This window comes from Cyprinus carpio, chromosome B24 (assembly GCF_018340385.1).
Source record: "Cyprinus carpio isolate SPL01 chromosome B24, ASM1834038v1, whole genome shotgun sequence".
Taxonomy (NCBI): Eukaryota; Metazoa; Chordata; class Actinopteri; order Cypriniformes; family Cyprinidae; genus Cyprinus; species Cyprinus carpio.
This window is the reverse complement of record NC_056620.1, coordinates 4,387,617-4,413,607: the sequence shown is the minus strand read 5'-3', so window position 1 is coordinate 4,413,607 and position 25,991 is coordinate 4,387,617. Positions and strand designations below refer to the sequence as shown.

Sequence of the window (25,991 nt, the reverse complement as noted above, 5' to 3'; positions counted from 1 at the left end):
AAATTTTTGAAAAAAGAATATTTATGAAACTTAAACTGGTATGTTCATACAATTGTTTTGAAAGAGGGAAACAAGATGCATTTCTAGTTTCAACATGACTTATTCTTCACACATTCAGCTTTAAATACAATAAGTTTCGGCTGTATACAAAGTGACCAACATTTGGTTTTCAGCTACTGAAAATTTATATTATTTAACAATCTGAATATGGGGCCTCACTGAGGTCCCCATATCTCTGGGACTGAATGATACAGATCCTTGAAAATAAAGATCCCAAAAGAACAGTTTATTAAGAGCTCGATTCTAAAATTATTTTGCAATGTCTTTAAGACTTCTTGATTTATAGCCACACAAACTTTGGAAAAATAATACTTATGGCACTCAGACAGGTATGCTCAATGCAGTTGTTTTGACAGAAGGAAACAAGATACAGTTCTAGTTTCAACATTATTTGTTTTTCAGACATCCCTCTTTAAAATAAAAGAATTATCGTATTTTTGTTAAATTTGACCCACATTTGGTTTTTGACCACTGAAAATGTGTACAATTTATCTATTTAATCCTGGAGCCATATTGAAATTCCATTATCCCTGGAACTAAACTATATAGGGCCTTAAAAGAGAAGTTTGTTAAGACCTAATATCTAAAAGGGCATTAAGATATCTTTAATACTTGTTGAGTCTTTTTTTGCAAACTTTGGAGAAACAAGCTTGAAAATAGCTCTTTCCCCATTTTTGACTGGTCACCATTGACACATAATGCAACAAAGATTGCTAAATTCAACAGATTTTACTAAAATACCTACCAACCTCTGTGTAAAAGTGACATTATGATGCTGCCATCTTTCTTAAGTCAATTTTACCCCCCTGTAATTTGGCTCTGAATCTCAGGTGAAAACTGCAATTTTGACCCCCCTCTACAAAATAGTGGGTAAATATTCTTCCATGACATTTAATATTTTGATTTAATCACTATGCATATTTATCTTTATTCAGAATAAATATTAGCAAAATCAAAAGTTTTAGCCGGGGACCTCTGGTTAAGTTGACACAGAATGACAAATTAGCCCATTACATAAACTGCATTAAAACTGTTATTCAGATGCAGTAGAAGGTTTTGTGTGTAGCTGGCATTGTACTCTCTCAGGTTCTGGAAGCTGTGCTCTGTATAATATGTAGCGCACCGATGAACATTGGGGTTATAATGTTCGGAAACAGTATTAAAAAATATGTTTGTCCACCTTAGGAAGGCTGAACAAAGGGGTTTTGGGACCGGAGTGGAAAAAACAGTGTTTCTTCAAGATACCAACAACATAGTACTAAAGCAGCTCCTCTTCTTCGTCTTCTCAAGCACAGCTCAACCAGGCCTGGCCCCCCATTTTTTGGCCAGATTTATTATTTTTTTAATTGTTTTAAATGATTGACATTGTGACTTTACAATAACCAGAAAAATAGGACCCCTTTAAAGGGTTAGTTAATTCTGTCATCGTTTATTCATCCTCATGTTGTTTCAAACCTGCATGACATTTTAATGCACACCATAAAAGAAGAGTTTTGAAATTAGAAATGTCTCAGTTTGGTTACCAGCATTCTTCAAATTATCTTCCTTTTTTGTTCTGCCGAAGAAGTCATACAAGTTTGGAACAGCATGAGGGTGAGTAGGAAGAATTCAGGTACATTTTTAAGATATCTCAGTGATAAAAAGTGTCCTAATTTACCCCTAAATGATGACAGAATTTGCATTTGTGGGTGATATTTCACTTTAAAAATGAATCTTTATATAAAATTGCTCAGTTCAGTTGAGTCACACTTTCTGAAGGTGATTCTGTTATCTATCCATTTCACATTTTCTCCACTGAACACAAAAAGAAACTGGTTTGTATAATATACTGTAAACAGATATACGCTAAGTGCATGGTTTTTCAACTCTGGCCCTCAAGGTCCATTTTTCTAGAGGGTTCTACCTAATCAATCTCAGAACAAGCTAATCAAGGCCTTCAGGATTATTAGAAAGTCACAGACAGGACAGTCTGCAGGACAGGGGATTTCAAGGGACATGTGTGTCAGTGTTTTTGTATATGTAAGATAATGCATATTTGTTCACCATAAAATACTTGTTTTGCATTTGTTTCTTCTTCTCTGTTAGTGTATTATCTGCCAGAGGAAACCCTTTGAGCAAGTACTCAAAATTAATGAAAGTTATCAAGAAAACTAGCTTTCAAATCTCTAATTTATTGGAAAGCGATCTTTGATGAGCTCATGTTCTTGTGCCAAATGTCTTACTCCTTCTGGCTAATAAAAGAACTAGAACAGAGGATCTCTTAAAAATGCTTTTTTACTCTGTTACTGACAGCACAGCTGAAGTGTATTAACAAGAAATCTATTTATTTTTCTTTTAAGAATGTGTGAGTGGTGGCTGCCAGGGCATTGTTAGATGGTTACTACTCGTGGTTATGTCAGGAGCCCATATTGTTCGGTCAAACTTGTAACCCCAAGTATGAGTCATAGTAATTGTTAAGGTTGCCTTAACAAACATGACTAATAATGTTTATGTGATGTAGGGGACACGTATGCAAAGTTTTGATTCAAAGCTCGTTGCTTCCTCCTTGTGGTGTAATAGTAAAAAAGGTAAACATGCCCATTGTTCATAACAAAAATCCTTCGCCAATGTTTGACATTTTAAGCCATAGTTTGTTTATTTTATATTATTTTCTTTTGTAACGCAAGGATGGTTTTAGATTAATGTGGTACATGGTCCTAATGTTGATGTCCTGGTCCTATTTCTGTCACTTATCCTCAAGGGGGCAGAATGTGAATGGGGAAGTGGAGTGTGTGTGTGTAGTTGTTTGTGTTTTACCCTGTATATACAGTGACACCTCGTGGAGGCCTGCTTAAATCTGATGGATTAAGGCAGAGTTTTATTGCAGCCTATCCAAATGTATTTGTGCATTGCCCTATGTGGACAACTTCTCCACAGCTTTTAACCATGCTGATTTGTTGGTCAGGCAGGTCTGCTGGTTTTAGAGGAGGTTTGTGTGCTTGTCAGCTGGTCAGGCTGGGAGACCAGCTTAAACCAACTAAAAACCACCAGCATTTTCTCTTTTCTTTTCTTTTCTTTTCTTTTCTTTTCTTTTCTTTTCTTTTCTTTTCTTTTCTTTTCAGTTGGATTTAAACACTTACTTATGCTTTGGGCTTATGCTGTACTTTTTTCTCAAGGACATTAGTAGAACTTTTGTAGATATAGGATGCATCTGATTTGATATTAGTTGTAAATGGCTATATTACTTGCTTGAAAGTCTTTACTAAGCTGTTAAATGAGCAGTTGAGATTTCCATTATAAAATATATTTTTATAGGCACTGATCTTATCAAATGCACTCATTGGAGTGAGTCAGCAATTTCATGTATTTATTCCTTAATACAGTAAGGAAACTTTTTTGTAAAATGCTGAGAATTACTGTGATGTGCAGAACATTGTTGAAACTCCCAAAAATACCTTGGAATACCTTGTCATTTAGTATAAGATAATTTAAGACAGGGGTCTTTTTATGGTTAAATTTAACATCATACTGCACACCATGCGGTAGCTTGAACAAACTCAAATCAGTTGTTGTAAAACTGGCCTATAAAGAGGCATAACTAACTCTTTAGCACCATACTCCCACCATACATCTTATATTTTTTTATGACAGATCCTTCATTAAACTGAAAAGGTGACAATATTCCACCTTGCTGAACCCCATTTGGCCATATGGAACAGTACACATATGTATAATATAGGCAGCTAAAAAGTCCAAATTCAACTGAAGATGTCACATGAGGTAAAGAAATAAGCATAACATCTAAATACAAGGATAGAAAACGGGAAGAAACTTGAAATTGTACTATTAAAAGGATTTTGTTGCTAGTACGTAATGGGCAAAGCTCCTATTGCACCAAGACTTTTCAACTAATGTGCTCAAATGTTTAGCAATGTCAAAAAAATGTTACACTTGGTCTAAGATTTGAGCTATGATGTAAGCTCATTCATTCTAATGGGTTTCGCAGCCGTTCCTTCTTTACATTAACAGAATCTGTTCCACTTGGTCAGCACTGTCGTGTGAAACTAAACACCAGTCATGAAATACATTACTCACATAATCTCTCGGCTTTCATTCAGTCTTTCAGAATAGCCCGCAGTTCACTGTTCTCAAAGCAGACATACTAGACTCCCACAGGCTGGAAGTGGGTGGATTCAGGCCTGCTGGCTGACTGGAGTGGTAATATGTTGTCTCTTTCTCACACCCAGGTCTATTTCATGAATTTAGACCTACCCAGCAGTGTTGTTTTGGATAGAGGAAAATGTGTAAACTCTGCTTGCTCGTTCACAGTTTACCCTGAGAAAACCAAAGCTCTTATAACAGTTGTAATAAGCAACGCCTTCTTACTTTTCACCATTCAGTGTGGTTTTGCAATATGCATTGTTGGGCAGTTTAGACGCATGAAAAGTTTCAGCAAAGCAAACAAAAACTTCTGCAAACCAGCTCCTCAACGAGGGTTCACAATCATTAGTGGTGCTAAGGCAAACATCATTATTACTATTGCTTGTACTTAGTATAAAGGGTTTGTTGCTAATTTTAAGCATTCAACTTTGACTGCAGTTTGTGCTGTGGACATTGCTAAAGCATGAAATTGTGGATTACTGGGGAGAGTTGTTATATTAATTGTTTAAGAATTGTGATAAATGGATGATAAGAAAATGTATACATCATAGACTTTACATTGACTTGGGGCAGTAAGCAATTACCTACTATAGCAATGCATTCGCAGTCCCTTATCAACCACCCATAATTCCTTAAAGCAATGACCTAGATACCATCTAGAAAGCTGGGAAGCTTATTTCCTCAGTTATGCCAAAATAAGCTTGTATCTTCATTCAGCTCTATGATTGTGTTCTTCTCCTACTGATATTAGCTCACTTGGAAAGCTTAATTTAATTGTGCCCTAGAACTTTATCAATGGGAATTATATGAAATGAATATTCTCAAATAATTCTATTCCTCTGAATATTTGATGAGGTATATGGAATTAGATTCATATCGTAACATTCATATCTGGGAAATGAATGTTTAAGTTAGACTGATTTAATCATCTCCGCATCCTTGGTTGATGTATTGTGTGACTTTTCTGCTCAGTTACCTGATAACAGAGAACATTTTGGCTAATTTAAAACACTTGTATAAATTGAAAAGATGTGCTTCTTCAACATCAACCTGTACCTGTACTGAATGCTACCTGTCAGCCATTTGGAAGGTATGCTTCATTACCCTGCAGCAATGACACTCGTTTCTCATAAAACATCCAGCAATTTCCAGGAACCTACTGTACCATCCAACTCGATGCGGTAAATATGGAAAGAAATGCTTTTAAGTAATAATTCCAGAGCAGCTTGATCCATTAAACATCACTTAGTGTGGTTAGTGCTGAGTTTGGTGGAGGAAATTCCACTTGCACAAGGTAATAACATCATGGAATGTGAGCAGGGCTGGTCTGATAGAGTAGAAGAAATCAGAGAGCTGCCAAGAATTTGCACCGGAAGAGTCAGAGTCCACTGCGTACATGTTCACTAGGAAAAACAGCCCACCATCAGAAGCAGCCATTGGTCCCAATAGCAGTGTTTGGCAGGAGCAATAGAACTGGGAAAAGAATAAATGAAGGAGAGCGAGCTGTATAAAACCCTGGCTAAGAAACAGCAAATCTTGTGGTTAAGAATATCTCTGTGATGTTTGAAGTTATTGGGTTTTTTATTGGTTTTCAGGGAAAAGGAGGATTTAAGAAGCAACTTCAGAAAGAGATGGAGCTTCAGAACAGTCAAGCGGATTCAGCTGCTTCGTCTCCATTCTCTTTGTCTGTTCTGAAGTGGCAACCTATTGTTGTTTAGTCTGACTGCTTTTCTCCAGCTCATTTTCCTCCCCAAGTGGCTGCTTTACTGGAAGACTTTGCTGGTTGCCTTTAGCTATTATGCTCTTCGAAATCCAAAAAGAGCAGAGGACCAGCCCAGTGCATCTGTTCTTACTGTAATGATGGGGCTAAAATAAGATGCTTCCATCTAGACTGACAGAAAGTTGGAGGGGACAAAAAGCCTTTGTTGTTAAATCGGGCATAACGCAATACGGTTCACGCTATGCATTCATCACCAAGATTGTAAATTTATACAAAGAGAGAGAGAAAGAGAACGGAAAGGAAAAGGCACAGAGTCCAAAAGTAAATTAGACTTGCCACAAGACAGAACCTCAGTCTTCTATTCAGGATCTACATTTGCAACAGTTTTGGATGCATGCAAGCAAGTCTTCAAAGAGATTAGGGTTGATTAGCAGCTGGCATGGCTGGATGTTGTAATGTAATTGCACTTCCATGAGGCTAGATCTAACTATTTGATGCTATACTCTATCAATTGAGTCTGTATTTGATTAATTCCAACAATTATTACAACAGTTCCTTGACTTTTCTGTTTGAAGTATTTTCTATTTCTTCTTGCCAGAGCTTAATTTATCTTAAGCCAAGCAAACATTACATGGCTGAAGCTTGTCGCTCATTCATGTTTTTAGTCTGCAACAAAAAGCCCCGGGTTGTACCCAAATCTCAGCATGTGCCCATTCCAGATGGTTTTCTAGTCTAGTATAAGCACTTGTGAGACGTGCTGTGACTAGTCACAGATGCTGCTACAGATTTTAGACTGTTTTGAAATTTGGCCGACTAGTCAGACGCGAGCACTGTCCCAAATACCGAGGACCAGCAATGAGCAACAACCAGTGAAACTGCAAGACAAATTTGAGAGGAAGGTGAGGCAGGAGCAGGAGCCAAAAAAAAAAAAAAAACTCTTCATACAGTTGTCCACATCTCCTTATTCACCCATTCTTTTTATTTAACACAAGCCCTTGCGTATTTTTGTGAGAACAAATTCCCAAATAATATCTACAGTTAAGGAGAAGAGTAGTCCCAAAAAAGGCCCTTTTCACATGACGTCAAGTGACTTACGTTCTGACGCGAGTGGAGTGTGTTTATTTTCACCAGCGTAGTGGAATGTTAGCCCCACTAGCATGGAGTTCATCCAGTTTCTTGGGCATCTGCCACAAATTCGGCGAGAGTATAACTGCAGCCACCTACTTGGATACATTCAAGGCGAGGCTTTGCAGATGAAATAGATTAGATGAGTTTGTCAGAAAAATAGACATTTACATGTAGCAACATTAAGACTTATGCAGTAGAGTGTAATACAACACCTGTATGTACAGTATAAAGTTCAATGTAAGTTCAAGGAAGATGAAGTTCAACATATGCCTACTATTCTAATACTAAATTCAGTAGGTTTATTTTTGTATCAGTTTCATTTTAATAAACTCAAGACTATTAAGTTGCTAAAGTTGCTGCTAGCTGTACTTCACCAACAGTAAGGCAGTTACAGAATGTTAAATTGTAAATATTTTAAACTTTACCTTTCATATTTCAAGTTGTTGTTGAGCATTACTTTATTCCTTCATACACTGCTTTGTGAAAAGCCTGAATTAAACTGAAATGATTGTGAAAATTCGGGGCTTATTCATTGTTCACAACCCTACTCCTGGAGGTACACCAATGATACATATTTTGGACACCATACTTATCTAAACCAACTATTTTAAGTCTTGGAATCTCTACTAACAAGCAAGGGAAGTTAAGCACGTGTCTTGATTAGGAAGAGTTTGAATACAGCTGGTGTGCCTCCAGGAAAATGGTTGGGAATCAATGTTGTACTTGATGCCCTAATTCAGAATTAGCTGTGTGAAGTGCACATCAACACAATACTAAACAAGAAACTGTCATTAAATGTGCACAGGACAACGTCTTTCAGTCTTAAATGGTGTGCCTTGGCTATACCACAAAAGACGGTCAGTTTATGCAAGGTTTGGGAATTTGGTATTTTGAGAAGATAAAGGTACAATAATTGTAGTTTTATGGGATGTATAGTTTGTGAGTATGTGTGTCATATGTTTGATGTGTATGTGTGTAAAGTGCTCATTTTGGATGTCTCGAGAGACAGCTCCCGGGTGGGCAGCAATAATCAGTAATAAACACTAAGCAGACAGCCGTGACGCAAGACATATCAACACAAACACAAGATGACAGCACTGCAAACGAACATGACAGGGATGTGCCCCACACATGCAGATTTTCCTCACTGTTATGTGCAATCTATAATGATTTATCAGAGAGAGATGAACAGATTCCCTGCCTTTGATTATATCCTTCAGACTCACATCTTTGACATACATCAAAGAAGCTTCATACACCCGTTTGAACTCAGCTGCCTTGATTGAAAATTCTGTTTTGCTTCTCATAAAGGTTTTCCCACAGGCCGTTTGTTGAATTACAGAAGACTAGATTTTTGTTTTGTCTGGTCATTTGCAGTTGCTTGCATACATGTGGTCCGGTTGATAGACAAAGGCCAAATTGGGCAGAAAGGAGCACTGAGGTTCACTTTGTGGAGTTACGGCCCTATTGACTCAGACCGTCAGATTTGATGGAGGAGTGTTTCGGTTCGCTGCTCAAGCTTGAAAAACACATTAAATCCACCCCAAAGTCTTTCTCGTCCTCATCGTCTGGTAGCACAGAAAGAGAAACACTATTGTGGAGAAAAAAAAAAAAAAAAAACAGACTTCATTGGGTCCATTCATCCTGTAAAACCACATGAAGTATGTGTCTATGTCAGTACAGACTGTTTGACACACAAACCTGACTTATTTTCTATGTATTCAGTGTCTGGCCGCGGATGGCACAGCATGCTGACAGATTGGACCTGTAGGCATCGTACTTTTATGATTGCACACACAAACACGCATGTGATTTCTTCCAATTTCAAGAAACACCTCAGTGTTAGCATCATAAACCCTTAGCTCTCAAACAGGAACCCTTGCCAACAACCCTTTTACCCTCAACTAGACTCATAAATCCACTCGAGAGAGGGTATTTAAAAAATAAATAAATAAATAAGACAGCCCTGGAGACAGTGCCACGCACCCTTGCTCATGAAACTGTTTGTGGGTAAAGGTCTCCTTTTGTGTCTTTCCATAAGTTGAAGGATAAACGTCTGGGAGTGTTCTAGTTTTAAGATTGTTTTTCCAGAGTGTTGCTGTGTAATTTGGCTAAATGGGCTTTGCCCTGCATTTACAACAATCCGGTAGAAGATCTCATGGCTGGAAAGTAAATAAGCTGATGCACGCACAAGCATACAATCAACCCTAATTACTGTTTAGGAGAAAGGATATACCACTCACCTGAAAAAGTAGTAATGGCTCTGGGCGTTAACGCCAAATGAGTGGTCTTAATTATGAGGGCAGTAGGCTTTTTTAACACATATTTTGCACACTGTGGTGTCTGTGTTTAGCTCTACGGCACGTGAGAGGTCTGAAATGGACCTACAGGACCCCAGTGGCAGCTGCCCACATTCACTGCCCACTAAATAAAAAGAATGAGCAGACTTTTATGGGGTGTTGGCTGTGTTGCCCAAAGGCGGAATGTCCTTTAAACCATCTGGAAGTCAGTGTGATGTCACACCCTGGGTCTCAGAGAAATATGATAATGCCACATAAGCAAAATAGCACAACAAAAGGGATTTTTTTTTTTTTTTTTTCACATGCATTTTTTTCCCCAAAAGAGCATACAAGAAGCAACACAGAACACATTCAAAAAGATTATTAACTTTAGATATCATCCACATAAATAATTTATAAATAATTTAACATAAATTAAATAGTTTGAGCAGATGATAGGTTCAAATACAGAATCTGAAGTTTAAAAATGTAGCCAATATTTGATAGAGAGGTCATGAGGACGACAGCACATTTATGTTAAGACTGCGCGGTTCGCAAAATGCCTTTAGCTCTGAAATTAGTTATGTTTCAGAAATGAGCAGCCTACCTACATGATTTGTTTAAGCACCGTAGTGTGTCTCAAATTGTAGGTAGTAAAATTGTTAACATCTGACAACTCAATTTTGGCAAAATTGGAGGTTACATTGCATGTATCCCTATGGATAAGGCAGTCCTATGATATTCTGTGATACCCTTTGTGACTGTCAACATTTTCAGCCAATTTCACTAAAAGTACTTGTAGGCAAATATAATAAAATCTAATAAAATTGAGCCAGTATTTGAGAGTGCTGCATGTTTTTGGAGTGTGTGTGTGTGTGTGTGTGTGTGTGTGTGTGTGTATGTATATATAGGAAGCCTTGCCCATTCAATTTATAAATGACCATGGCCACTCGTTTTTATTAGGATGCTGTTTTTGTAGTCTTCTGTCCATGTATGCAATAGACAGTGAGTTTGTTCTTTAAGAGACAACCCAAGTATTCAAGTTTCTCTTTCTTAAGAGAAAGTTTTATTTACCAGTGGGGAATCTCATTATTTTCTTTGAGACAAGATATTTTAATTAGGATCGTATCAAGTTAAGAATAATAGCAGAAGCAAACTGCATTTTTTTTTTTTTTTATAAACTGATAAGTTTCAATTGTGAAAGTTGACAATGCAATTAGTTTGTACACATTCTGTGTACTGTTGAAGAATAGTGGTAACACTTGCAAGCTAGTGCTGCTCATTATACAGTGACCCAACTAATTTTCCTACCCAGCTCTGAGGTAGCATGAGAAAGCAAAAATACTTATATAGAGCCTCAACTATTCATCTAAAATGCTATTTTCCCTCAAATTATTGTTGTATTTCAAATAAAATCACTTGAGCACAAATAACATGGTAACTACTACTTACAAACTCATAAGACTTAAGACCGCATAAAACCAATTGCTCACCATGGCTAGAGTGTCTGTTTTTGTCTTGAAGCTTACAGTACCTTACACAAAATACTTACTGCACAACCAAAAGCACCATCCATATCACATTCACAACTGCACACAAAAAATCATGTGTACCGGCACATTAACACTCACTGTTATTTAAATTGGACGGCACCTCCTCGAGATGACTTTGTTACTCATCATTTTCTCCATTAGTACTTTTCCATGTGTCAAAATAAAGACTGACTCAACAATTCATCTTTTCCCCCTGAGCTTTCCGTGCCGGTCCAGCTGTGGTGAAACGTCTGTCTTACTGAAGACACACCAAAGACCTTCCAATCACACTTACCATCCCATATTACATTATAAGGGGAGTTTAGTCAATTCAGGTCTCATTTAGTAGATTGTGAGCTGTTCTTCAAACATCTGAAATGTCTACATTGCTCCTCTCACACGCCTGATGTCATGTCTGAGTTTCAGACCTTTGATCATTCTCTCCAAACCCGGAAGATCTGAATGTTCTCATACACTTTTACCAATTGTTTCTATATTGGATATTGTTTTTAAGGACAACTCTTAACAAGACCAGTCAGTTTAGACAAGTACAAATTCCTATTGCAGTACAGACTTGAGTAGAGATTGTCAAGTAGGTGTGTGTATGTGTGTGTGTGTGTGTGTGTGTGTGTGTGTGTGTTTATATATATATATATATATATATATATATATATATATATATGAGAGAGAGAGAGAGAGAGAGAGAGAAGAACAACATAACATAGTAGACCAGTATCCAAAACATGCTAGCATTTTTAGTAGAGAATAAAGAGTTATTTTTTAATTTTTTTCCTCTAGTGGTATAAATAGCGGTGCCGTCAATTGCAGAATATTTTTAATACCTAAACTCCAGCCTGTAAGCAAACATTGTCTGGTTAGTCTGCTGTGTTGGATGGCTGGCACTGGTTTGTGGGCACCAGCCTTTCTTCTGACAACTGCTAAACAAAAGACTCCATCCTGATGCCTCAGAAAACAGGGTGGTTCCACCCTGTGATAACTCTAAAGACCCAGATTTACCTCTGCTCCGCCCCGTAATAAATGTGTGAGAGTGTAATTAGATAAAATGGAAAGGGTGTTTGTGTGTCTGGATTTCTTCTTAGACATAAACAGATGGGTGGCCAAGTTCTTTATGTGGGCAGGCCTGCGCTGTGTAATCATTACCTGTCAGTGGCCACTGCAGTTAGAGGGACTCGTCAATTGACTTAAACATTCAACAATGACTCTCTGGTATTTCCTTCACCAAATCATGATTTCCTGGTTTTGACCTTAAATGGACACCATGAATGCAAAAAAAATAAAAAGCTGTTTTAGGAATTAAACATATTTCGGTAAACCCTTCTTAGACTGATTTCCTGAAAAGTGGAGCTACCTGTTTGTCAAAACAATGTAAGATTTGGTAAGTGTTAAAGAGGCTTTTTTTGAAGCTTTAAGTATTTTTGAAATTTCATTTGGTGCCGCTATTGTCACAAAAAATTACACACAGTGTTTTTATAGTTTAACTAACATAACATGACATGACATGTTAAACCCATCGGCAAACTGTTACTTTTTTTAACCAGGTATGCTATCTAATTTATCAGAGATGACAAATAAGTAACACAAAAGCAGGTGTCAATTCAAAAGTAGGACTATCGACAGAAATTGCAATTAGGTGGTAGTGTCTTCCCACATAGTTACATGCATATACACATTTAAGATTTGTCAAACATGGGATGGGTGATAAATTTCCTCAGAAATTGCTCAAGCATGTTGCCAGATAATGTGCACTTTCAAAATTATTTGTCTGTGCCAAAAATGTAAGATATATTTTCAGTGAACTTTTAAAATTTGCGTAAGAATGAGTGTAAATATACAGTTATGCAACATTTGTACTAAAAACTTTGTGTTTTTGAAAAGTTTGTCAAAACAATACCTGTTCACATGAAATGTGACTAAATGACTAAAACACTGCATTATGCATGCCAGGGCAGTAGTTGGCGATGTCACGTTGTAAAGAAACACTACGTGCTTGTGCACATGTATTCCTATAGTCCAGTGGTTCCAAACCCTGGTCCTGGAGGCACCCAAACACTGCACATTTTCTCTGACACAATGAGCTGATGACCTGAATCAGGTGTGTTTGATCAAGGAGACATGCAAAATGTGCAGTGTTGGGATGCCTCCAGGACCAGGGTTGGGAACCACTGCTATAGACTAAACATGTAATTGGCATGCACATGATGTATAAGCATGTGCATTTTTGTAATTCACACAGCGAAATACAAACAGTGTAGTTTTCAAAAACTTGCGTTTTTAGACTCCTAAACCGCCATTGTTGTGCAGATGAACGGCCAACATGCATACAAAGTTTTACATTTTACGTCGCATAAACACCCTCTCAGTCAATTTAATTATGCATATTAAGTTACATATGAATTCTTCATATGAATATGAATTCAGCATTTTATTTTGTAAGCTCTGTTATGCTCAAATGGCAAAGGAATTGTAGTTATTTTAATTAGCCAGTCTGCATACTCATTCTCTCAAATGGATTGGGTATGCAGAACATTCACAAGTTATATGGACTAAACAGCCCTGGTTAGATGCTCTCTTAAAATGTGCAGTCAAAAAATAATAATTCTAACCAAGTGTCTTGATCTGACTTTACACTTCCTGTCTGCTTTCACCTTTCATACTGATCGTCTTGACTACAGCTTTCCCTCTCAGCTCTGTTTGATAAGTTATCCTCAGCAAACCTGTAAGTTTATTAGCCTTGCGAGTTTCCTGTGCCACTGCCCTGCATCAATGTCATCTTTCAGGGCCGTTTGCAAGGGGAAGAACGGCCACAAAGCGATCTTTCTGTAGCCTGCTGTTGCGCTCGTGTCTTTGACCTACATGCCTCCCTCTTTCGCTGGAATTTCTAAGCAGCTTCTCAAACCCGCAGACCCAGACGGAAACATTGAACAAGTCAGGGAGTTCTTCCCAGCAAACCCCAACCAAGAGACGAAAGATGAAGGAAAGGAAAAATATCTTTCACTTCAGCATCAGAGGGCATATCCACCACCTCCCTTTGCTATGGCAACTTTCAAACTTTATGTAGTTTGTGTGGTCTACACCCAAGGTGCGTTTACATCGACAATAATTTGCAGTTACAAAGAATCCCAAAGTCATTCATTTTCAGTGACAGTTGGATAAGGATCTGAGATAGAAACTACTGATACAAGTATAACTGTAAGCGTGACTTTTATTTGTTGTTTATAAAAACTGTTTAGTCGCTTTGCTCACTTGTACTGTTACGACTTAAACTCACCTCTGATTCCAGTTAAGATGATTCAGCTGCATAGGAGGAACTACAGTATCAGCACCCCCGTACATTCCTTTAATAGTTATGGTGAAATTCCAGCAACTCATCAATCTCACTTAAAGATGGGTTCAAGTATGTGTCACTGACAATGAATCATAGATTGCGTACAGTAAATCAGCAGTCTGCTTCTTGTTTACATGTTTTCTCTGTCAACACTTTAAGTTCTAATCTGTGCTGATTGATTTTAAGGAGACTTGCATGGTTTGACAGAACGAGTGTCATGTGATGGTGCGTGTTAGTGCTCACACACGTACTATACTACATTAGTATGACAATCGGAATGTGAATGTTTCAAGGCATGTCATATTTGCTTAAGTGTAAAAAGGAAATGTTTCGATTTTTCTAAAGCTGCACTGTATTTTTACATGTTCAGCAGTTAAATTATTGGACTGTTCCCCATCTTGACCTGGCTTGATCATATTTTTGTTTTATTAAAAATAAATAAATCAGCAAAATGCATTTATTGTTAACTGAATATAGACAGCCATTTCTCTTTAAAAACATCTTTTATTATTTCAACAATTTCAAAATAAGTTAAGAGACTGACCTGGCTGAAACACTTGTAAGGAACAAGAGAATGTAAAACATTTGACATCTCCGAGACATTTTCAGTTCAGAAAATAAGGCATTATTACCTTATAGTTTACAGTAAAAACACCTTCAGAAAAACTTTGTCCACAAAAAAAAAAAAAAAAAAAAAAAAATCAACAAGGATTAATTTTAAATCCTGTCATTTCTTGTTGTGCAAACATACAAAATTATACTTAATTTTTTTTTTGATAGCATATTCTTAGTGTCATATCATGTATCCCTAGTAATTAGGGTTCATGTCTTAAAAACATGGTCAGCTGCGACATGGAGGAAACACTGAAGTCATGTGCTATATCATTGACACTAACAGCTCTCCAATTTGTAGAAATCTAGATATTTTACAGTACTTTGAGCTCATCTTCCTTTTTACAAAATTTCCTTTTTGTGTTTCTGAGCTTAGAGCATCTGAGTGCACATTGGGTTGTGTCAGTTAGAGAATTCCAACAGAATCTTGGGTTTTTAGACATTTAATGTGCTGTTGAGGAAGAATAGCCCAAAAGTTGGCCACAAAACTACACTTTATAAGATTTATAAGGGTAACAGGCTTGCACAATATTTGCATCATTTTCTGCAGTAATACAAGAATGATTAAAATGCAACAATAAAGTGCAATTACACAAATATTGTGCACCCTTTGCTCTTAATTTTGTTGCAATGGCACTAAAATGTTTCTGTTTTTGTTGGAATGTTAAAATATAAGAAAATATAAGAAAAATATAAGGCTCGTCCATTTTATTCTAATGAGAATCGCTTAAATGCATATGCATATATAAAAAATTTAGTAAACAGGATTTTTTTTTTTTTTTTTTTTTTTTTTTTTTTTTTTTAAGCAGGACTTGAAGGCAACCATTATGAATGAGTGCTAATGCTAAACACCCTGAACCAAAGTTGTTTAAATGAAGAGTTACTGACTTCACCTGCTTTCTTTTTTGCCCAAATAGAAACATTATGGTCAAATCTCTTGTATAATTCTAAGTAATGAAACAAGGTTTATATATGTATGAAATTCTGCCTGCGTGTGTGTTTTGTGTGAATGCATCCATAGATTTGACTAAACTTCTGTTGAACAGCATTTTCTCTCGACAGTAGTGAATGTTTTAAAAGACAGCAAATACAAACAGACACACAACACATAATCCAAGAATAAATCAGTAAAAACAGACAAACAGCTGACACTACACAAACATATTAAGGCTAGTAAATTCCTAGTGTAGAATTACTAGAACTATACGTGAGTCTAAGGATCAACGAAGGACACTGCTATGTAGCGTGTACCGTTGGTGGTAGGTAGTCCTTCGTGAAGGTGGGTGAGTCTACCTGGATGCATGAAGCTCCATCCTTTTCTAGGAGATTCTATGGAACAGTTATATCTGTGAAATCGACAACCTCCACCCTGAAATAGAAGAAAATGAGCTGTGATTCTACAATGCGTTTAAAACCTACTTTAGGAAACGTAAGGCCAGTGTATCAACTTGCCTGGAAATCTAAGCCCTTGTTGTTGAGGGCAATATTAATGGTGAATGTTGAGGAATCGTGATGTGGTCTTAGATAGGCTTGTCTGTTTGGAGTGTACTTCACCACAAAGTTCATAATGGCATAACCCTGAAAGAAAAAAACAAATGGGAGACACAATCAAAACCTAACTCTCAAAAGTGTCTGACAGATTGGTTACATGTTTTTTTTTTTTTTATCATTTAAACTTTTTCTTCTGTGGAACAAACAATTGGTGAAGGATCTTCAAGTAGGTATTTTCCAAACAGTGACAGATTCTAGTTAAAATGGCTGTTTTGTTCCTCACATAAGATTATTGAGTGGCTTTAGAAGATTTGAAATGGTACAGGAATATATGGAGTATATGGTACTTTAAACAGACTTGGTCACTTTGTACTTCCATTGTATGGAAGAGAGCTTAGTGAACGTTCGTCTAAATTCTACTTCTGATTTCTGCTGCAAACATAACAGTGTATGGATTTGGAAAGAGTGAGTGAATAATGCCATAAATTTAATTTTTGGGTCTACTTTCCCTTTAATGGATGACCCACAAAGAACTCAAACTCACGGTGCCAACCAGAGTTCACATTCCATGAGTCAAATCAACCAGAGAACTAACAGCGCTTATCCAGTTAACAGTGGACAGAGCCCTCCTAAAAGAACAGCACAAGAGAGAAAGTCGAAAATTACAGAGAAAAAGATGACTCGACTCATTCCATGAGTCACGTCAACCAAAAACCAAACAAAGCTCATCTAGCAAGCTGTGTTTTGGCTGGCTGCTGTAACAAACCTTCAGAAATCTTGCAGATGTGTAATGTACTAAAAAGATCCCGGTGGCTGACAAAATACAAAATTTGTTTAAATTGGGCAAATTATAAAAAAAAACGACTTAGCAGCTCATTGATTCAGTGATTGCATTTGAGCGTGTGAAGCCGAGATTCAAATAAACCAGATTTAATGGATGAACTTCAAGAAGCTAATCAAGACCACGACTTGGTCATATTTCACCCCACAAAGTGAAAAAATGAAGTAACTTTACATTTACCATGAGTCATGATAGTGGCTAATGATTCTGTGATTCTCAAACTGGGTTGATATTGAAAACACTGGAATGCAAATAATAATTAAATTTACCCACACTCAAAGGACTCAAAGGCTTCTTTTGATCTTAATGATTATAATGACCCTAAATCTAAAAATATTCTAAATTGGGGGTGAAATATAACCATGTTCTTTACAGGATTGCTGGGTTTCATCCTAGCAAACATTAAAGGATAAAATGCTTCAAAAAAAGATGAGGTTGAGGTAGAAGAGAGAAATTCCTCCACACATGCTCAGACATTCTGATATAACAGCTCATTATGACTCTGTTCAGACCCATACAGACTGGCTCACCTTGGTGTAATAGCCAGAGAAGACCTTGAGAGTGACAGGGGAGATGAATTCTCTGATAAAGTGCAGCCATTCCTTATCAAAATCGATCTGTTTCATATGAATGTCATCTGTCGGGACACTCTCGTAGCCTCCACTGATACGCTTGTCCTGCAAAGAGAAAACACAATGACTGGGCAATCAGTCAATGCTAAAAAAAAAAAAAAAAACGTAAATGTTATCAGCAATTGTGCTACTGTGTAAAGTCTACTAAAAGGTCATTTCCACTGGAAAAAAATAAATATCATATATAATTGACTAAATATTTACACATTTTTGTCTACTGAGAATAAAGTGTCCTTTTTACAGTGTAATTATACATTTAACTACTGAGTAATATTAATTAACCACATGTACTTACTATGGTTATGTTTAGGATTAGGGTTTGGTTTAGGTAATTATACATAATTAATTGTTATTATAATAGTAATTGCATGTAATGTGTAACAAAGACACCTTAAAATTAAGTGTTACCTAAAGTCTGTTTCTGTTTTATATTTACACATTTTTAAAGTCTTTTTCATTCATGGCTGATCCCTGTACAAAGTGTGCAGACTGTTTTAAGGCTGGCGGGTTTATCTGACCTTGTGTTTCCCACCAGACCATGAACCATAATTTTCCATCTCATTCACCAGCTCATCACAGGCCTTCTCCGAGAGCACAGGGAACCAGAAAACATCTGGGCATGGCTGTAGAAACATAAGCAGGTGCTTAGTATCATCAGGTCAACTTTTGCCCTTAACACCCATCACAAATTTGGCTATTCTAGGATAACACACTTTCACACTAAATAATCCCAACTCATTCAAACATCAATGGGAGTGTCATGCAAAGAACAAATGCTTTTCTTTTCAAAGGTGACATCATGGAAAACGATAGTTTCCTTTACTTCCTCATACAGTATTGATCTGACAATCATAACAGAAGTCATTTGCATACAAAAGTCTAAAAGGTACAGTAGCAAAAGCAGCCAATGTAGGGATCAGAGAGATAATGAAGAATGGTCTATACTGTAATATAAAACTAAATTCATTAAACTTCATTAACATTATAAGCGTACTTAATGATGATGCCTCCAGATCATCTGTCCTAGTTCTGTTGCAGTAGTTTGTGTCTTTTGAGACTGAATCAACAGTTCATCCAATCAACCTTCTCAACACTAGAAACATTGGAAACCGTTGGTTTGAATCCTGCCTCCCATGAAGATTCTTTAGGGCAGGGATCCCCAACTCTGCTCCTGGAGAGCGACCTTCCTGGTTGATTGGAGGATCTGTGGATTTACAGTCTCAAAAAAGCCAAACTAGACTTTAGAGAATGGGATCTTCAACCCTGCCCCTGGAGAGATACCATCCTGCAGACTACAGTTCCAGCCCTGCTCTAAAACCCGGCCTGAAATTATCAACTAAACCCAAATACATTGATTAGCTCATTTATTTGTGTTTGATTGGGTAGGACCTTAAATCAGCAGGATGGTAGCTCTCCAGGAGCAGTGTTGATTCAATGATCAGTGCTTTGCCTCTTCTTTTTCTAAATATACACAACATTTCTTGAACCCATCATGGACCCATGGATTTTCCTTCCACTTCTTTGCCAACAACACATAGTACTGCAATGCTCTTCTGGCTGGACTTCCATCATGCACAATCAAACCTCTACAAATGATTCAGAATGCAGCGGCACGTCTTCAATGAGCCCAAAAGAGCCCATGTTACACCTCTCTTTATCTCCTTGCACTAACTATCAGTTGCGACCCGCATCAAGTACAAGACATTGATGCTTGCATAAAGAACAGCCACAGACTTAGTACCTGCCTACTTCCACTCACTATTACGAATCTATATCCCCTCCGGAAGTCTGAAAACTGCTAGTGAGCAACACCTCGTGGTACCATCACAGAGAGGCTCAAAATCACTTTCTAGAACATTCTCGTTCACCATTCCCGGCTGGTGGAATGATCTTCCTAACCCTATCCGGAATGCTGAATCCCTGACAATTTCCAAGCGACAGCTGAAAACTCCATCAACTCCAACTCACTCCATACTAAAAAATAAAAAATAAAACAATTCTTTCTCTTTATATATTCCTTTCCTTTCTAGCGTGTACTTATTTGAACAAATGCCTGAAACTTGGTATCACGAGCACTTCTTGTGTCTGTTTGCCTCTTTAAGAAGAATTGCTTAATGTATTCCCCAATTGTAAGTCACTATGGACAAAAGTGTCTGCATAATGACTAAATGTAAATGTAGTTCTACTTGTCTTCCTTTCCTTGGGCTGCACAAATCACAGCTTGCCTGGTCATTTTTATCTAGGAAGCCCATAATTCAGCAACATCATTCAGAAAGGCCCATCAATGAACACAGCATCCAGATCAGGCAAGAAGCTGAAGTTGAAGGCTCCCTCCTACTGTACCTGCTTCTACTTTTGCAAATCTATCCTTATCCCACAAGTCTGGGGTGCGTTTCCCAAAACCATCGTTAGCTAACTATAATCATTAGTTCCATTGAACTATATTGGTAACAATGGAACTTGCAACCTTTTGGGAAACACACCCCATTCAGTAATTGAGAGAACCTTTCTGGAATATTAACTTTAACTAAATCTCCATGGTGGAATGATCGTTCTTACTCTACCCGAATGGCATCTGCTAATTAAATAAATGTAAATGTTTGTTCACCTGTTCCAAGAGGTTGTCAGTGAAAATTCGGGTGTAGTTGGGATGGATGTATTTCTCTCTCCAGTCCTATGAAAAGAAAGAGGATCAGTACTTTTGCCTATTTACTGACCTGCATTGCAAACAGTGATTAGCTCCCTGCATTCATTCGGCAGGCGGACAAAATCCTATATGGAAGTCAACACAGATTTATTGTATGTCTACCCTGTCCGCACTCCACATCATTGATGACAAATGTTGCACTAAATGAACACTTGTGGATCCTGTTGTTTATGTATCGTACCAGACACTTTGTACAAAGGAAACATTTGATCACAAATAATCTAGTCACTTACCAGTGGGTTTTCAAATATTTGCCAAAGGTCGTTGTTATAATGAGATGTGTTATAGTTGGCAGTCGAAATAAGCCTTCCAAACTCATGACGATTTGTAACATACATGAAAACTCCCTGTGGCGGACAAAGAAAAGGTAGTTAGATACTACAAATGATGTCTATAATGCAAAAAGTCGAATGAAAATGAAACAATGTAAAATGAGGAATAAAACACATCATGCAAATAATTTAAAGTCAATGATGAAAAAAAAATCACAAATTATCAACATACTTTGTGATAATGTGTAATCAATAAAAATCGAGAGGAACTGGAATGGGAACATAGGGAAATGCTGGGAAAAGTGCAACTTCAGGAATCAACATTCCTGTTTACTATACTAGAAGCAGGGACAAGGGTTCTTACACCTAAGTGTGAGAAGATCCAGAGTTACTCTCAGTCTAGGCTTTACCAAAACATGTCTTGCACCGGTCTCAAACATATTAGTGTAATTTTTCATTCCAATGCAAAAATTCAAATGTAACAAGTGCTACATAAATACCTAGACTGAGATAAGTCAAGGTAGTGAAGGTAAGTTTCATGTTACTGGTACTAGTGTGTTTGGAAGGGAGTTGCTCCTGGATATAGATGTTACTGCAGGGGAAACTATAATGAAGGAAATCTATTAGACCCTTCATTGGCCTTTCCACCTCTGTGTAGAATACTGTGTAGAATTTCATGGTTCAGTGTATATATAATATCTGGTGCTTTGTCCAGTTGTTAACCCCATCAGAAAAAGCAGATGTAGCTTATTAAACTTAATAGCATCACTTTTCTAAAGGGTTCCGCTTTTTAGGAGAACACATCTGTTATTGCAAGATGTATTCAAAAATGGCCGTAGTTTTAAATCAAATGTTTAAATGCCTACCAGCACATGCACATAAATTTATGGAATAGGAAAACCACGAAACAACCGCATTGAGCATGAAATGGGGATTCATGGTTTTTCCACATGCATAGTAATTCATCTCAAAATTGTTTCACCCAGTTCTCTGGGACTGTATGTTCTGTAGTCTGACAACAATGCTTGTGATCTTGAGATTACACATACAGTATGAACCACAAGCAAGCACATATTAAATGCAAGTAGACGTTTTCCTTCAAAATTTGCATTATTTAATACAATTGTTAATTTAGTTTGGTTGGAATATCACTTTCTAACCATTTGGAAAAGTGATGCCTTGCTTTAAAGCATTTAAATCTTAAATTATGCATGATATAATAATCAAAATAAGAGGAACCTGTCGGGATCTGAGCATATGGAATGATTCCGGAGAAGGAGATTCTCTTTCTCTCTGTACTGTCTAAAATGAAGGAAAAGCACCATGTAAATTATATAATGAGACATAAACATAGTAAGATACAGAGAGAGAGAGAGAGATTAAGAAATTAGAATATTAGGGAAGATAGGGACACAGCACATTAAACTCCACCAGAACAGTAGAGATGCCTGTGCACTCTTTTCTGCTCATAAAATTGCTATGCGCTGCCTTTAGGTGTCCTAAGCAGTTAGCTGTAGACAGTTAGAAAAACACCATAGTTAGTTATTAGTGGTGTAGGTTTTTTTAAGGAGGAGCAAAAAGCACACAGCCAAACATTCCCATTGGTTCAAGGTCACACTATGAATGTGAAAAATGGAGAGAGGAAAAGGATGATGGGCAGAGAACATACTGAATGCATCACAGAGGCTGCCATAAAAGGACAGACACGCCATGCCTTCACGATAGCGCAATGATATACTTAGAATACTTGCCAGTTACATCTTGGTCACAGAGGTGCAGCAGATGTTTCAAAGCATTAAGAAATCAGGCTGAATTGTCAAATGCGAACTAATATAGAACAATTGCTGTTTTTAGAGGTGAACTGCTTGATTATCTACTGAATCTGTATGAATCTGTATTATGAAAGCCTGTTTCCACCACCGAGTATAAAAAAAAAAGGAAATTAATTTCAGCTTTTTATCTTATCTTACAACCTAAATTCCAGAAAAGTCGGGATGTTTTGATAAAATCAAGAATCTGTGATTTGTTCATTCTCTTTAACTTGTATTTAGTTGACAAAAGTACAAAGAAAAGATTTCCAAAGTTTTCACTGACCAACATAAATGTATTTTGTAAATCTGTACAAATTTGGATTTTGATGGCTGAAACACATTTCAAAAAATTTGGGACAGAGGCAAAATAAAAGTGAAAAGGTAATAGAATATCCACTTTAAACTATTTTGAAACAGTTTACAGTAAGCAGGTGAATTGGTAATAGGTCAAGGTATCATGTTTGGGTATAAAAGAAGCATCTCAGTCTTTGCAAGCAAAGCTGGATCATGGCTCATCAATTTGTGATAAATTTCACGAGAGAAGTGTCAAACAAATCAAAAATCACATTTCACAATGCAAAAAAAGAATTTAGGTCTTTCACCAACTAGCACATGTAATATTGTGAAAAGATTCAGGGAAACCAAAGAAATCACAGTACATGTAGGGCAAGGCAGGAAACCCCAGTTGAATGTGTTTGACCTTTGAGCCCTCAGATGGCATTGCATAAGAAATCATGCTGCGGTGTCAAATATAGCCACATGGGCTCAGGAGTACCAGAGAGCCCAGACTATCTCAGATAGTCAAAAAGTCAGTGAAAATTTATTCTGTACTCAGATGAGTCGACATTTCAACTTGTTTCTGGAAAAAATGGATTTCGAGTTCTCAGTCCCAAAGACCAAAGGGACCATCCAGGTTTTCATCAGTGACAGATGCAAAAGCAAACATCTGTCATGGTATATGAGTGCATCAGTGCAAACGGCATGGACGACTTGCATATGTGTGACGGTAACATTGACATGGAGGCATATATTGGAGTTGTACAGAGAAACACACTGCCGTCAAGATGATATCTTTCATGGCAAGTCCATGGTTATTAGATTAAGATAATGCCAGCTCTCATTCTGCATGTGCTACAACAGCATGGTTTTGTAGACTCAGAGTGAATGTGCTAGACTGGCCTGCCTGGCGCCTGCAGTCTAGATCTGACTCTTGTTGAAAATGTATGACCAGTCATGAAAAGAAGAATCAGACGATGACAATCACAGACTGCTGAGCATCTGAAAATGTTGCTTGCAAAACTTTAACAATTAGTATCCTTCATTCCCAAACACTGAAACACTGTAATTAAAAGGAAAGTTGATGTGACACAGTGTTAAACATGCCCCTGCGCCAACTTTTTTGGAGTGTGTTGTAGCCTTCAAAATCAAAATTTGTTCATATTTACAAAATACATTTATGTTGGTCAGTGAAAACTTTGGAAATTTTTTCTTTGTACATTTGTCACTTAAATAAAATCACAGATTCTTGATTTTATTGCATTTTTACAAAACGTCCCAACTTCTCTGGAATGGGGGTTGTACAATTGCTAGTTTATATCTCACAATTTTGAGAAAAAAGTTAGAATTGCAAGTTAACATCAAACAATTCTGAGAGAGAAAAAAAAAGTCAGAATCATGAGATAAATACACAATTATATATATGTATATATATAGATATATATATATATTTATATATATATATATATATGTATATATATAGTGGAGGAAAAGGGCTTCCATACCTACTCTTCCTCCCTTATTCCAGTTGCAGCTCTATCAATAGAAACCATGACATTTTGTGACTATATTTAGAAACATTAATTATATATTGTAACAGTTTTCCTGGTGTCTTCCATTGTAATTCTGCATGATAGAAATGCTGCTGATGGAGCTTATTTAGTTATCATGCATTTTTTTACATTTATTACACAGCAATCTAAATAATTACAACTCTAGACTATTTTAAAATAAATGCTATTAATGTTGCTGATCTAGATTAAATACTATAATTGCTATAATTGTACAGCTTTGTGTTCCGGCGGTCATACCAAGTCTCTGGCCTTCCTGCACAAGGCCATGTCAGGGTCCAATCTCTCCAAGACAAAGACATTCCTCTCTTTGAGCTCATTCCGCAGAGTCTGGCCTGTTATGAGGTAGATGTGGGCCATGAAGGGGATGTTCCACACACCACTATTTACACAAGGAAAGACAAAATAACATATAGTCATCTATCATATAGTCATATAGCCATATTTTTAATATTATTTTAAAATAGACTTTGGTAAAGACATGGTCTGGTGAGCAATGGACATGCTAAAAAGTAATCTGACTTTGGATAGAGTAGATCACTTTTTTTAACAAAGGACATGCAATTTCGTAATTTTCCAGTAAGATTATATACAGGGAAATATCAGTAATTTCTGGATCACATCCTCTAAGACACTCACACACGCTTTCCTTGCACGATGTCAATGTAGTCCTCAGACCTCGCATAATAACCATCTAGGCTCAAGGCTCCCCAAAAGTTGGACCACAATTTTCCATGACGGGTGACAAGAGGGCCAATTATTTTTCTAAGGTGGAAAAAGGAAAAATCAGCACAAAAATCAGCAACAGTCCATAAATGTACTACGGTATGATAGGCCTACTATGTAAGAAATAATGCTGCTTTTTGCCACCACAAGAAGACTTTAAAATTATAGGAAAACCAAACGTGATGATGATATTTGATGACAACAAAACATGTTTAGATTTGCTGTAGTTTGTACTGAATGAAGTTTCCAGGATGAGACTATTGAGCGACATGGTGGCAAGAAGGTCCCCAGTTTGAACCAGAAGGCCTTTCTGTGTGAGTTTGCATGTTCTCATGTGTTTCCTATGGCTGCTTTGGTTTCCCTCACAATCCAAAAAACATGCAGTATAGGTTATTTGGACAAAATAAATTGCCTTTAGGTGTGTCTGTGTGTTAGCCCTATAATGCACTGCCCATCCATCCAGGATGCCCCCTGACTGGGACCCAACAGAGGATAAGTGGTTTGGAAAATAGGTGGGATGGATGGATTGGTTTAAAGTTTATGGTACATAAGTGGTTACCATGATCCATGTGAGAACATACTCTTGTCAGGTTGGAAAGAAGGCATCCTTTTATTCAGGTACATGAGGGCAGTTTTATATGGTTTTGTTCTTATAATCTTGAGAGTGACCCTGAAGTAACACAGTCAAGCCCTTCACCTCTGTTGTGACCTTAAACTCAACAAGCATACAGAATATCACTTTTCTGAGGTAAACATGTCATTCAAAACACATTAGTGGAAATTACAGTGTCGGTCAACAATGTGAGAGCAAGAAAGTAAAATTCCACATTTCTACGGTTCCCGGATA

The 25,991-nt window shown here is 37.1% G+C and overlaps 1 protein-coding gene across 2 annotated transcripts in view; it reads right to left on the bottom strand.

Moving 5' to 3' along the window:
• Nucleotides 1-14,689: 14,689 nt before the first annotated feature.
• The window catches only part of LOC109099667 (procollagen-lysine, 2-oxoglutarate 5-dioxygenase 2), a 41,653-nt gene continuing 30,351 nt past the window's right edge, over nt 14,690-25,991 (bottom strand). Inside the window, exons 12-20 of one of the 2 annotated variants that reach the window (XM_042751566.1) lie at nt 25,058-25,183; nt 24,659-24,800; nt 22,000-22,062; nt 20,722-20,835; nt 20,390-20,455; nt 18,300-18,404; nt 17,680-17,826; nt 16,270-16,395; nt 14,690-16,186 (exon numbers count right to left, since the gene is read on the bottom strand). In XM_042751566.1, coding sequence (XP_042607500.1) covers nt 16,031-16,186; nt 16,270-16,395; nt 17,680-17,826; nt 18,300-18,404; nt 20,390-20,455; nt 20,722-20,835; nt 22,000-22,062; nt 24,659-24,800; nt 25,058-25,183 — 1,045 coding nt within the window. In that variant the 3' untranslated portion in view covers nt 14,690-16,030. The remainder of the gene's footprint in view (nt 16,187-16,269; nt 16,396-17,679; nt 17,827-18,299; nt 18,405-20,389; nt 20,456-20,721; nt 20,836-21,999; nt 22,063-24,658; nt 24,801-25,057; nt 25,184-25,991) is intronic. The other variant, XM_042751568.1, reaches the window with a different exon arrangement.